This window comes from Rana temporaria, chromosome 1, assembly GCF_905171775.1.
Source record: "Rana temporaria chromosome 1, aRanTem1.1, whole genome shotgun sequence".
In the NCBI taxonomy this organism is placed as follows: Eukaryota; Metazoa; Chordata; class Amphibia; order Anura; family Ranidae; genus Rana; species Rana temporaria.
Genome location: NC_053489.1, coordinates 6,351,042 through 6,365,330, shown reverse-complemented (window position 1 = coordinate 6,365,330; position 14,289 = coordinate 6,351,042). Strand labels below are relative to the sequence as shown.

General features: G+C 48.0%; 1 protein-coding gene across 1 annotated transcript in view; it reads right to left on the bottom strand.

Moving 5' to 3' along the window:
* Positions 1-13,036, bottom strand: part of LOC120924009 — a 742,797-nt gene extending 729,761 nt beyond the window's left edge. Inside the window, exon 1 of the mRNA XM_040335066.1 lies at positions 12,844-13,036. Coding sequence (XP_040191000.1) covers positions 12,844-12,898 — 55 coding nt within the window. The 5' untranslated portion in view covers positions 12,899-13,036. The remainder of the gene's footprint in view (positions 1-12,843) is intronic.
* Positions 13,037-14,289: the final 1,253 nt, after the last annotated feature.

Here is a 14,289-nt window from a genome sequence, read left to right as displayed (position 1 = left end):
TTAGTTTGGCTGTGCTGTTTGTGCATACTGTCGTTGCCTGGGATGGTGAGTTCCACCCCAGGCCGACAGGTGGCAGTAGTGGGGTCAAGTGTAGTTGGATATCTCTTCCCACCAGCCAATCAGGAGGGTTGATCGCCTCGCTGTGCATGCTGGGAAGGGGTATTTAAAGGGCAGACGCCATTGGTTCGGGGGGTCGCTGTATTCCCGCTCTTAAGCTGGGCAGTCGTCCCAACACCCCGTATGTGGCCCTCCTGGCCGTGGTGTGTGTGTGTGCGTGTGTGTGTGTACTGGCTCCGGGACCATGTTGGTCTGGAGCGCAATCATCCAGATTGTGGATCCAGTGAGTCGACTGGGTCCCTAATTTGCCAGATGGTCCTGGGCTGTCCGTCCAATTGGAGGAAGCCGCCTGATGAGGAGCTTGTCCGGGAGATACCGAGCACGAGGCCGGTGTTTCAGGAGAGGCCTGTCCATTCATCAGAGGACAACCTTGGTTCTTACATACTGTCCCTGATTTTACTGAGGCTGGCAACCCTGATGGGGCCCCCTAGTGGTATGGGGCCCTTGGGCAGTGCATAAGTGCCCGAATGATCAGTCCGCCATTGAACCAGAGTTGAGCTTTAAAGGGGTGTTCCAGGCAAAAAGTGTAGCTGCTGGCTTTTAATAAACATACACTCACCTGCTCCACGTTCCAGCGAAGCGCCGACCGGGGCTTCGCTCCTCTCCCCCCACCTCTCCGGCCGGCGTTTTCATTCCAAGTGTGGGCACCCGGCCGTGACAGCTTTCGGCTTCACGGCCGGGCACCCACTGCGCATGCGCGAGCGTCACTGCGCATGCGCGAGCGTCACTGCGCATGTGCGAGCGGCGCCACGCCATTTAATTGGACAGGCGGTCGCCTGGGACCTGTCACGTGTTCCAGGCGATCGCCTACAGGGAGGGGCTGCAGAAAGGCGAATAGTCTAATCGCCTTAGCAGACCCTCGGCGGAAGGAGTAAGTGGGACAGGAAGTCCCAATTCTCCTGAAGCCCCCCTCCCCCCCCCCCCCCCAAAAAAAATGACATGCCAAATGTGGCATGTAAGGGGGCGAGGAGTGGATTAAGCGGAAGTTCCACTTTTGGGTGGAACTCCGCTTTAAGTTTCATTTTTGTTCCCTTTGCTGACCTCCCCCATGTGTCATGACTGCCACCCATATAGCCGGCTCACCCATCACCCGGAGATGGATCCGTCCCTTCGAGGTGAAGTTCACTGTGTACTCAAAGATCCCGCTGTCCTCCTTTCTTAGCTGAGTCAGCAGAAATGTCCCATTGTGTTGGTAGACGTGACCACGTTGGGTGTACGGATCCCGTACATTGCAGCCATCATGACATGCCACCACAACGTCTCCATTGGTTCTTCTCAAGTCATAAACCGTGTAATTATCAATCTTCTCCCCGGGGAAGGACACAGACGAGCCGATCTTTGCATGTAGATGGGTAGTCTCCATACCTTCAACCCCTATAGAAATAAATAAGAGAACAGATACAGTATTTCAGTGTGGATGCTGAACTCCAAACAGATATTCAACACAAACTAATGCAGCTCTGCTCTGAACAGGGTGTGCCAGTTGTGCCTTGGCACACCCTAATCACCTTCTATGCTGCAAATGCCCCCCGGTGATATTTGGAAATGTGAAAATTTGGAAAAATTACGAATTACGAAAATAAAATTGTAAATAATAACATTGTAAATAATAATAAAAAATAAATACTATTGGGGGGAAAAATAAACAGGATGCCCCCCTGTTTAGACCCATGACATTTTACCAATGTCCTAATGGGACTCCTAAAAAAAATGTAAAAAACAAAGAAAAGAAAAAAAAATGAAAATAATAATAATAAAAAATATTGTTAACCACTTCAATACCGAGCTTTTATACCCACCTCCATACCGGGCCTATTCTGGCACTTCTCTCCTACATGTACAAATCATCATTCTTTTGCTAGAAAATTACTCAGAACCCCCCAAACATAATATATGTTTTTTTAGCAGACACCCTAGGGAATAAAGTGGCGGTCAGTGCACGGTATTTGCGCAATAATTTTTCAAATGCCTTTAAAAAAAAAAAAAAGGTTTCATGAATTAAAAGATAACAAAACAGTAAAGTTAGCCCAATTTTTTTTATAATGTAAAAAATGATGTTACGCCGAGTAAATAGATACCTAACATGTCACGCTTTAAAATTGCGCACAGTCATGGAATGGCGCCAAAGTTTGGTACTTCAAAATCTCCATAGGCGACGCTTTGAAATTTTTTACAGGTTACCAGTTTAGAGTTACAGAGGGGATCTAGAGTGCTAGGATTGTTGCTGGAGCTCTAACGCACGCATCAATACCTCACATATGTAGTTTGAACAGCATTTACATATGTGGGCGGGACTTACGTGTGCGTTCGTTTCTGCGCCCAAGCTACCAGGGACAGGGGTGTTTTAATTTTAATTTTTATTTTTTTTATTTTTTTTGGGATAACTTTACTGTTTTTTTTTGTAAAGCATGAAACTGTTGTTTCCCCCAAAAAAAACATGTTTGAAAAATTGCTACGCAAATACCGTGTGAGATAAAAAGTTGCAATGACCGCCATTGTATTCTCTAGAGTCTCTGCTAAAAAAAACATATATAATGTTTGGGGGTTCTGTGTAATTTTCTAGCAAAAAAAAAATGATGATTTTAACAAGTAGGAGCGAAGTGTCAGAATAGGCGCGGGCCTGTAGTGGTTAAACAAATAATAGATGTCATACTGCTAGCTTTGGCAAGTGGTGTTGGCCTTGGGGAAGTTCAGGCACCATGAAATGTAAGGTCAGTCACAACCCAAAGAACCCTGGTAACCTCTGGAAGAATCTTGTGCTTCCACAGAGCCATAGTTGACAATGGCTGCCCTAAAGTCTGGGAGAAATCAAGGTATTTTATTCTCACTTGTCACATAACTAATCTCAGATCTTGTTTAACCACTTAAGCCCCGGACCTTTAGGCAGCTAAATGCCCAGGCCAGGTTTTGCGATTCGGCACTGCGTCGCTTTAACAGACAATTGCGCGGTCGTGCGACGTGGCTCCCAAACAAAATTGGCGTCCTTTTTTCCCCACAAATAGAGCTTTCTTTTGGTGGTATTTGATCACCTCTGCGGTTTTTATTTTTTGCGCTATAAACAAAAATAGAGCAACAATTTTGAAAAAAATTCAATATTTTTTACTTTTTGCTATAATAAATATCCCCCAAAAACATATATAAAAAAAAAAATTCCCTCAGTTTAGGCCGATACGTATTCTTCTACATATTTTTGGTAAAAAAATCGCAATAAGCGTTTATCGGTTGGTTTGCGCAAAAGTTATAGCGTTTACAAAATAGGGGATAGTTTTATTGCATTTTTATTATTTTTATTTGTTTACTACTAATGGCGGCGATCAGCGATTTTTTTCGTGACTGCGACATTATGGCGGACACTTCGGACAATTTTGACACATTTTTGGGACCATTGTCATTTTCACAGCAAAAAATGCATTTATAATTGCATTGTTTATTGTGAAAATGACAGTTGCAGTTTGGGAGTTAACCACAAGGGGCGCTGTAACATTTAGGGATCACCTAGTGTGTGTTTACAACTGTAGGGGGGTGTGGCTGTAGGTCTGATGTCATCGATCGAGTCTCCCTATAAAAGGGATCACTCGATCGATGCGCCGCCACAGTGAAGCACGGGGAAGCCATGTTTACATACGGCTCTCCCCGTTCTTCAGCTCCGGGGAGCGATCGCGAGGGGGCGGCTAGAAACGAATAGCCGCGCCCTCATCCCGGATCGCTTACCGACCGCCGCATGTACCGGGGGGGGGGTCCCGATCGGTACATCCCCCCCCCCCCCCCGATCTCATGCTTTCCAGCCTGGAGGAGAGATGTGAGGTCTTATTGACTCCACATCTCTCCATAAAGAGGACCTGTCACACTGATTCCTATTACAAGGGATGATTACATTCCTTGTAATAGGAATAAAAGTGTTAAAAAAAAAAGTGTAAAAAAAAAAAAAATAAGTAAAAAAAAAAAAGAACAACATTTAAAACGCCCCTGTCCCCGGTAGCTCGCGCTCAGAAGTGAACACGCATGTAAGTCCCGCCCACATATGTAAATGCCGTTCAAACCCCACATGTGAGGTATCGTCGCGTACGTTAGAGCGAGAGCAACAATTCTATCACTAGACCTCCTCTGTAACTCTGAAATTGTAACCTGTAAAAAAAATGTAAAGCGTCGCCTATGGAGATTTTTAAGTACTAAAGTTTGGTGTCATTCCATGAGTGTGCGCAATTTTAAAGTGTGACATGGTATAGGTGTCTATTTACTCAGTGTGACATCATCTTTCACATTATACAAAAAGATTGGGATAACTTTACTGTTTTTTTTTTTTTTTTTAAATCATGAAAAAAAGGCGTTTGAAAAATGATTGCGCAAATACTGTGCGAGATAAAAAGTTGCAATGACCGCCATTTTATTCCTCAGGGTGTCTGCTAAAAAAAAAACATATATAGTGTTTGGGGGTTCTGAGTAATTTTCGAGCAAAAAAAAAAATGATGATTTTTACATGTATGAGAGAAGTGTCAGAATAGGCCCCCCGGTATGGAAGTGGTTAAAGCCTAATTGCGGCATGTTGCAGAGGAAGCGTGACTACATACAAGGCTCTGTTCATTCCTATCTTTATCCCTTCCAGAAAAGGTTTCCTGTTACACGGCTCAGTCATGTGATGAGATCACACGGGGTGTTGGCAAATTCCTGAACAAACAGATTCCCAGAGGGTGAAGTACAGTGAGGCTGGAAAGTCCCTTCAACAGAGCAAACCACGGAGAGTTCTGACTACAGAAAACCTGAATTCTGCTTCACAACGGAGCACCAAACCTACCCCATGGATTACCATAACCTATCAGGGATTCTACAACATGTCCTCCAAGGGGCCCCACACAATTCTCAGCCTCTGGATCATTAAGAAAGAATGTTCCAATGAAATTCTGGTTTGTTTTGGCATCTGAGCCCTTTGTGGCCCTCAAAAGCTGACCAGCTTTATATCCAAAGCACGCCAAGATAGAACATCTGGATGACTACAGCCACCCCAAGATGGAACATCTGGATGACTACAGCCACCCCAAGATGGAACATCTGGATGACTACAGCCACCCCAAGATGAAACATCTGGATGACTACAGCCACCCCAAGATGGAACATCTGGATGACTACAGCCACCCCAAGATGGAACATCTGGATGACTACAGCCACCCCAAGATGGAACATCTGGATGACTACAGCCACCCCAAGATGAAACATCTGGATGACTACAGCCACCCCAAGATGAAACATCTGGATGACTACAGCCACCCCAAGATGGAACATCTGGATGACTACAGCCACTCCAAGATGGAACATCTGGATGACTACAGCCACCCCAAGATGGAACATCTGGATGACTACAGCCACCCCAAGATGGAACATCTGGATGACTACAGCCACCCCAAGATGGAACATCTGGATGACTACAGCCACCCCAAGATAGAACATCTGGATGACTACAGCCACCCCAAGATGGAACATCTGGATGACTACAGCCACCCCAAGATGGAACATCTGGATGACTACAGCCACCCCAAGATGAAACATCTGGATGACTACAGCCACCCCAAGATGAAACATCTGGATGACTACAGCCACCCCAAGATGGAACATCTGGATGACTACAGCCACCCCAAGATGGAACATCTGGATGACTACAGCCACCCCAAGATGGAACATCTGGATGACTACAGCCACCCCAGCTACAAACGCTCCCTCATAAATGACCTCACACAGAAGGAACAGCTGGGCACAAACTACCCGGGACTTTTTTGGCTTGAGCCAAGTCCAGTTTCTAAATAACTTTCCCCTCTTTTTTACCCCAAGTCAGGCTGAGAATGGGGGCATCTATGCTGCCTATGCACATGTTTCAACCTCTGGGGGTTGAAGGAAAGACGGTCAGGCTGTGGGGCCAGGACTATACAATAGGTCCTCCTTGGGGTTCTAAACAGTCCTCGGCTTCTCAAAAATTGTCCTAATGCAGGGGTGTCCAAACTTTTTTCAAAGAGGGCCAGATTTGATGAAGTGAACATGCGTGAGGGCCGACCATTTTGCCTGACATTCTTTGAACCATTACAATTCGGTGTAAGTGTGTTCCTCCGAGCAACTAATACACGGCCCAACAAGAATTCTCTTGCCTTTGTTGCTGTGTGTGGTGAAGAGATGAGCTTGGGCACGTTATTTGTATATATCTCTTTTGTGGCCCCGCTCAGGACTAAGGATGAGCTTGGGCACCTTATTTGTATATGTATATATCTCTTTTGTGGCCCCAACGTATCCCTGGGTGCCGCTCAGGACTAAGGATGATCTTGGGCGTGTTATTTGGATATACCGTATTTATCAGCGTATAACACGCACCTTCACTTTAACCACTTAACACCCGGACCATTATGCAGGTAAAGGACCTTGCCCCTTTTTGCGATTCGGCACTGCGTTGCTTTAACTGACAATTGCGCGGTCGTGCGACGTGGCTCCCAAAAAAAATTGGCGTCCTTTTTTCCCCACAAATAGAGCTTTCTTTTGGTGGTATTTGATCACCTCTGCGGTTTTTATTTTTTGCGCTATAATCACAAAATAAAGCAACAATTTTCAAAAAAATGCAATATTTTTTACTTTTTGCTATAATAAATACCCCCCAAAAATATAGAAAAACTTTTTTGCCCTCAGTTTAGGCCGATACGTATTCTTCTACCTATTTTTGGTAAAAAAAAAATCGCAATAAACGTTTATTGATTGGTTTGCGCAAAAGTTATAGCGTTTACAAAATAGGGGATAGTTTTACGGCATTTTTATTAATCATTTTTTTTTACTAGTAATGGCGGCGATCAGCGATTTTTTTTTTTGTGACTGCGACATTATGGCGGACACATCGGACAATTTTGACACATTTTTGGGACCATTGTCATTTTCACAGCGAAAAGTGCTATAAAAATGCACTGATTACTGTGAAAATGAAACTGGCAGTTAAGGGGTTAACCACTAGGTGGCGCTAAGGTTTTAAGTGTGCCCTAAGGGAGTGATTCTTACTGTGTGGGGGCGTGGCTGTAGGTGTGATGTCAGTGATCGTCGTTCCCTATATTAGGGAACAGACGATCAGTGTCACTGCCACACAGAAGAACGGGGAAGCTGTGTTTACACTCACCTCTCCCCGTTCTTCAGCTCCTGTAACCCAATCGCGAAACACCGGCGGCGATCGGGTCCCGCGGGTGCGGTCATGGAGCTTCGGACCGGGTTGCGCGCGCGACTCACGGCTGGTGGTGGCTTTCAGTCAGGCATGTTTTGTACCAGTAGATCTCTAGTACATCCAACTACTGGGGGTTAGTCAGTGTGATCACCCCCTCCCTTGGGACTACATCCCTGCAGGGAGACACTATGAACCTTCTGGCTGGGGGTTAGTCAGAGTGATCACCCCCTCCCTTGGGACTACATCCCTGCAGGGAGACACTATGAACGTTCTGGCTGGGGGTTAGTCAGTGTGATCACCCCCTCCCTTGGGACTACATCCCTGCAGGGAGACACTATGAACGTTCTGGCTGGGGGTTAGTCAGTGTGATCACCCCCTCCCTTGGGACTACATCCCTGCAGGGAGACACTATGAACGTTCTGGCTGGGGGTTAGTCAGTGTGATCACCCCCTCCCTTGGGACTACATCCCTGCGGGGAGACACTATGAACGTTCTGGCTGGGGGTTAGTCAGTGTGATCACCCCCTCCCTTGGGACTACATCCCTGCAGGGAGACACTATGAACGTTCTGGCTGGGGGTTAGTCAGCGTGATCACCCCCTCCCTTAGGACTACATCCCTGCAGGGAGACACTATGAACGTTCTGGCTGGGGGTTAGTCAGTGTGATCACCCCCTCCCTTGGGACTACATCCCTGCAGGGAGACACTATGAACGTTCTGGCTGGGGGTTAGTCAGCGTGATCACCCCCTCCCTTAGGACTACATCCCTGCAGGGAGACACTATGAACGTTCTGGCTGGGGGTAAGTCAGTGTGATCACCCCCTCCCTTGGGACTACATCCCTGCAGGGAGATATTATGAACGTTCTGGCTGGGGGTTAGTCAGCGTGATCACCCCCTCCCTTGGGACTACATCCCTGCAGGGAGACACTATGAACGTTCTGGCTGGGGGTTAGTCAGCGTGATCACCCCCTCCCTTAGGACTACATCCCTGCAGGGAGACACTATGGACGTTCTGGCTGGGGGTTAGTCAGCGTGATCACCCCCTCCCTTGGGACTACATCCCTGCGGGGAGACACTATGAACGTTCTGGCTGGGGGTTAGTCAGCGTGATCACCCCCTCCCTTGAGACTACATCCCTGCAGGGAGACACTATGAACGTTCTGGCTGGGGGTTAGTCAGCGTGATCACCCCCTCCCTTGGGACTACATCCCTGCAGGGAGACACTATGAACGTTCTGGCTGGGGGTTAGTCAGTGTGATCACCCCCTCCCTTGGGACTACATCACTGTTAGGAGACGCTATGAACGTTCTGGCTGGGGGTTAGTCAGCGTGATCACCCCCTCCCTTGGAACTACATCCCTGCGGGGAGACACTATGAACGTTCTGGCTGGGGGTTAGTCAGTGTGATCACCCCCTCCCTTGGGACTACATCACTGTTAGGAGACGCTATGAACGTTCTGGCTGGGGGTTAGTCAGTGTGATCACCCCCTCCCTTGGGACTACATCCCTGCGGGGAGACACTATGATCGTTCTGGCTGGGGGTTAGTCAGTGTGATCACCCCCTCCCTTGGGACTACATCCCTGCAGGGAGACACTATGAACGTTCTGGCTGGGGGTTAGTCAGTGTGATCACCCCCTCCCTTGGGACTACATCCCTGCAGGGAGACACTATGAACGTTCTGGCTGGGGGTTAGTCAGCGTGATCACCCCCTCCCTTAGGACTACATCCCTGCAGGGAGACACTATGGACGTTCTGGCTGGGGGTTAGTCAGCGTGATCACCCCCTCCCTTGGGACTACATCCCTGCGGGGAGACACTATGAACGTTCTGGCTGGGGGTTAGTCAGCGTGATCACCCCCTCCCTTGAGACTACATCCCTGCAGGGAGACACTATGAACGTTCTGGCTGGGGGTTAGTCAGCGTGATCACCCCCTCCCTTGGGACTACATCCCTGCAGGGAGACACTATGAACGTTCTGGCTGGGGGTTAGTCAGTGTGATCACCCCCTCCCTTGGGACTACATCACTGTTAGGAGACGCTATGAACGTTCTGGCTGGGGGTTAGTCAGCGTGATCACCCCCTCCCTTGGAACTACATCCCTGCGGGGAGACACTATGAACGTTCTGGCTGGGGGTTAGTCAGTGTGATCACCCCCTCCCTTGGGACTACATCACTGTTAGGAGACGCTATGAACGTTCTGGCTGGGGGTTAGTCAGTGTGATCACCCCCTCCCTTGGGACTACATCCCTGCGGGGAGACACTATGATCGTTCTGGCTGGGGGTTAGTCAGTGTGATCACCCCCTCCCTTGGGACTACATCCCTGCAGGGAGACACTATGAACGTTCTGGCTGGGGGTTAGTCAGTGTGATCACCCCCTCCCTTGGGACTACATCCCTGCAGGGAGACACTATGAACGTTCTGGCTGGGGGTTAGTCAGCGTGATCACCCCCTCCCTTGGGACTACATCCCCTGTAGTCCCCTTGTGAACGCAGATGTAGTCCCAAGGGAGGGGGCGAGCATGCTGACTAACCCCCCAGCCAGAACGGCTCGGATGATGGTGGAAAGCTTACTGAGGAGGAACAGGAAGTGAGAAATTCAGACAAAGAAAAAAAAAACATTTAGAAGTGAAATGGAAGGAAAAGGTAAGTGAACCCCCAATGCACAAGCTTAACCGCTTATGGACTCCTTCACGCTGATATACGTCGGCAGAATGGCGCAGCTGAGCACAATCACGTACCTGTACGTCGCCTTTAAGAGCCCAGCCGTGGGTCGCGAGTCCCCCGGCACGCTCGCGACCCGGTCCTGTGCTCGGTGGCCGCGCCCGCGGACCCGATCGCCGCCGGTGTCCCGCGATCGGGTCACAGAGCTGAAGAACGGGGAGAGGTAAGTGTAAACAAACCTCTCCCTGTTCTTCCTAGTGAGACTGTCACTGATCGTTCCCTGTCATAGGGAACAACGATCAGTGATGTCACACGCCAAGCCACGCCCCCACACAGTAGTAATCACTCTCTAGGTCACACTTAACCCCTTCAGCGCCCCCTACGAGTTAACCCCTTCACGGCCAGTGCCATTTTCACAGAAATCAGTGCATTTTTTTTTTTTTTTTAATTGTCGCTCTATTTTTGTTTATAGCGCAAAAAATAAAAACCGCAGAGGTGATCAAATACCAGCAAAAGAAAGCTCTGTTTGTGGGGAAAAAAGGACGCCAATTTTGTTTGGGAGCCACGTCGCACGACCGCGCAATTGTCTGTTAAAGCGACGCAGTCCCGAACTGTAAAAACACCTTGGGTCTTTAGGCCTCAATATTGGTCCGGGGCTTAAGTGGTTAAATTTCCACAGCCACATTCTTTTTTTTTTATTTTCTTTTTTTTTACCACTTCAGCTTTAACCGAGCATTAGAGACCGGCTCATAGTATGATGCTTGCCTTTGTCTCCATTTACAGTTTTGCATCATCTGTGGTATTTTGCATTATGTTTGTTTCTTTTTTCTTTTCTTTCCACAAGGTACTTTTTTCTTAGAAGTAGTTCGTTAATGCCTTCACTTTACTGAAGTTCTACATAATCGAACCCAAACACAATATTTCCTTCCACCCCACTCGCCCCCCCCCCCCCCTCCACCCCCCTCCCCCCACATCGTGGCTCCCAGGACTCTATTAACATTCTAATGCGATTAATTCCGTATTTATTATTGTTGTTATGTTTTGCCGTTATGGTTGCCCTTTCTAAAAATATTCTTAGTTCTTAGTTGAATGGGCCTGCGTCGTTATATTCTCAAAATGTTTCAACGACCTACTCTCGATTTTTCCACGTAGCTCCATGTTTTTTTGTACTCTTGCCACTTTTTCCATTTTTCCTTGGAATCTTTATTTATCTCAACAACACTCTCTTTTCACAGTGTTGTTTATGATTTCTCTTTTAACAGCCACATTCTACAGTGAATGACTACAGTCATTCTCTGACTTCCTAAAGCTGTGCGACAACCTGATACATTGTTACACTGCGCGCTACATCTCCCTGTATTTACTAAACGCAGCCTGATACATTGTAAGGCTCCATTCACATCTAGGCGTTTTCACGCCAGACGCCCGACGCTCGTGCCGCTGGAGGGGGAGATTTCACATTGGTGTCTATGGAGATGGTTCATATAAAATATAGATGCGCTAATATTAACTTAAAAGGTGATAAAACGTACAAAGAAAACTAATCAGGGAGAACACTCCATAAACTGTGAATTACTAATATATCCTTAATTAGTGCACAGTGATTAGCAGGGAAAAAATCACTCTCTTCAATCTGAATGCTAATCCAGCCCTCCACCGCTGTGATCAGATGATACACGCACTCACAGACAGGGATTGCATGAAAGAAAAGAGAAAAAACCTCATTGCGCAATATTCGATGACAAATCAAAAATGTAATCAGAGCATTGACATATGCACTCACGAATCCCCGCTTTCAGTAAAGCATGAAAACGCCACTCAGTATGCTGTTTCCTCAGCTCGATCCGATGCACTCGGATTCGATCGCAGGCTCCTCCCTACGCGTTACGTCACAGGCACGCGACTTACTCATGGGTTCACATCTCACACCGAAACGCCGTACGCCTGCCGCCTGAAAACAAGTCCCGGACCCTTTGTTTCAGGCGGCTTTCGGCGTTCGGCATAGACAACAATGTGTTGTTAAAAAAAAAAAAAACGACCCGTTTTGTCGCGGCAAATCGTGGCACAATACGCCGCAATTTGTCGCGGCAAAATACGCTGCGTTGTAGTGTGAGTGCAGCCTAACACTGCTACATCTCCCTGTATTTACTAAACACAACCCGATACATTTGTAACACTGCGCGCTACATCTCCCTGTATTTACTAAACACAGCCTGATACATTGTTACATTGCTACATCTCCCTGTATTTACTAAACACATTCTGATACATTGTAACGCTGCTACATCTCCCTGTATTTACTAAACACAGCCTGATACATTGTTACATTGCTACATCTCCCTGTATTTACTAAACACATTCTGATACATTGTAACGCTGCTACATCTCCCTGTATTTACTAAACACAGCCTGATACATTGTTACATTGCATGCTCCATTTACTAAACACAGCCTGCAGCTAATATCTCCTTCCTCCCCAGAGGAGTTTTATTTCTGACTCTTTCATCAGCCAGTAACTTCCTACAAAGCTGGCATTGTTTCCCAACAGAGATCATTGTTCCGCTACAGAGATCATTGTTCCGCTACAGAGATCATTGTTCCGCTACAGAGATCATTGTTCCGCTACAGAGATCCCCAACATAAAAATCATTGCCCCCTAAAATAGAGATGATTGCTCCCCAAACCTAGAAATGATTGCCCCCTCACACAGAGATGATTGCCCCAGCAGACCGGGCAGTGCCCCCTCACACAGAGATGATTGCCCCAGCAGACCGGGCAGTGCCCCCTCACACAGAGATGATTGCCCCAGCAGACCGGGCAGTGCCCCCTCACACAGAGATGATTGCCCCAGCAGACCGGGCAGTGCCCCCTCCACACCAGCAGATCTCACCTGTAGCTGTGCAGAGGGTGGTGAGGGATATCAGGAAGATCAGGGGGGTCTTCATGGTGCAGGAATTGGGGGGCAAGCAACCAGAGATTGCACAGACTGGAGAAATGCAGAAGGTCTGGAGTATATGGCGTGATCAGAATGGGGGAATGACGGTGCCCAGTGACACCCAATCTCATTGACTACACACAGAGAATGTGCGAGACGAGGAGAAGGGGAAAGCCTGGTTGTTATGATGACAGCTGCTGGTGCTGGGTGCCAATTTCCCACCCACACGTGACTCAGCGGCGAGTCGTGTCACGCGCTCTGGCAAAAACACGCCATCTTCTAGTAATAGCGGTGAAGCCTTACGCTCCCTAATCAGCCAGCTTTTTATTCAGGTTGGGTCTTTATTCACAAAAGTGTAAAATTTACTAAAGAATCATCCGCAACGTTTATAATCAAATTGTGAACTTTAACAACAATTCTGTCTGCCGAACTGCCATGTATTTAAATGGGTAATTCTGAATAATGAACTCTTTCTATATGAAAACCATCTTGGCTCACCCAAATGACACTTGTTTTATACTCACTGGGCATCCTTCTATATAACGGAAATGTCTTCTTTTTCCTTTCCTGGCCCATCCTCATGTCAGCACACAACGGGATATACAGTGGCGTTGCTAGGCAGGTGCCAGAGGGGTGACACCCGTGGGTAGCGGCACCACTAACCACTGTGCCTCGCGGCTCACGCCACGGCTGTTTCCCTCAGCGGAGCGGAACTAAGCCGCCGCCCCCCCTCCGCTCTGTTTACATCCTCAGAGGAGGAGGAGCCCGCACTCGAGTGACACACCGCTGTGTGTATATTCTGTTCTGAGGTCTATAAGGTAATGGGGTGTCTATACTGATGGGGGAGGGGTGTCTAATGCTGGGGGGGGTCTGCACTGAGGGGGGGTGTCTGTAAATGAGGGGGGTCTGCACTGAGGGGATGTCTGTGACTGAGGGGTGTCTGCACTAAGGGGGGTCTGTGACTGAGGGGGGTCTGCACTGAGGTTGGGGTGTCTGTGACTGAGGGGGGTCTGCACTGAGGTGGAGGTGTCTGTACTGATGAAGTGGTGTCTGTATTGAGGGGGGAGGTTTATACTGGGGGAGGGGGTCTATATTGATGGAGGAGGGTCTGTACTTAGTGGGGGGTCTGCACTGAGGGAGGGGGATCTATACTGCGGGAGGGGGGTCTGTAATTTAGAGGAGGGGGGTCTGTACTGTGGGGAGGAATATAGTTGGTGGGGGGTGACACCATTTTTTCCACACCGGGTGACACCAACCCTAGTGACGCCACTGGGCATGTACCAAAGCCACTTTGGGCGGAAGAGAACAAATTAAAAGAGACACGACAATCAAAGAAAAGCTGCTAAAGCCAGAAAGAATTGATCTCTCTTCTCCCAAACTTGCTGACCGCATATTTAATAG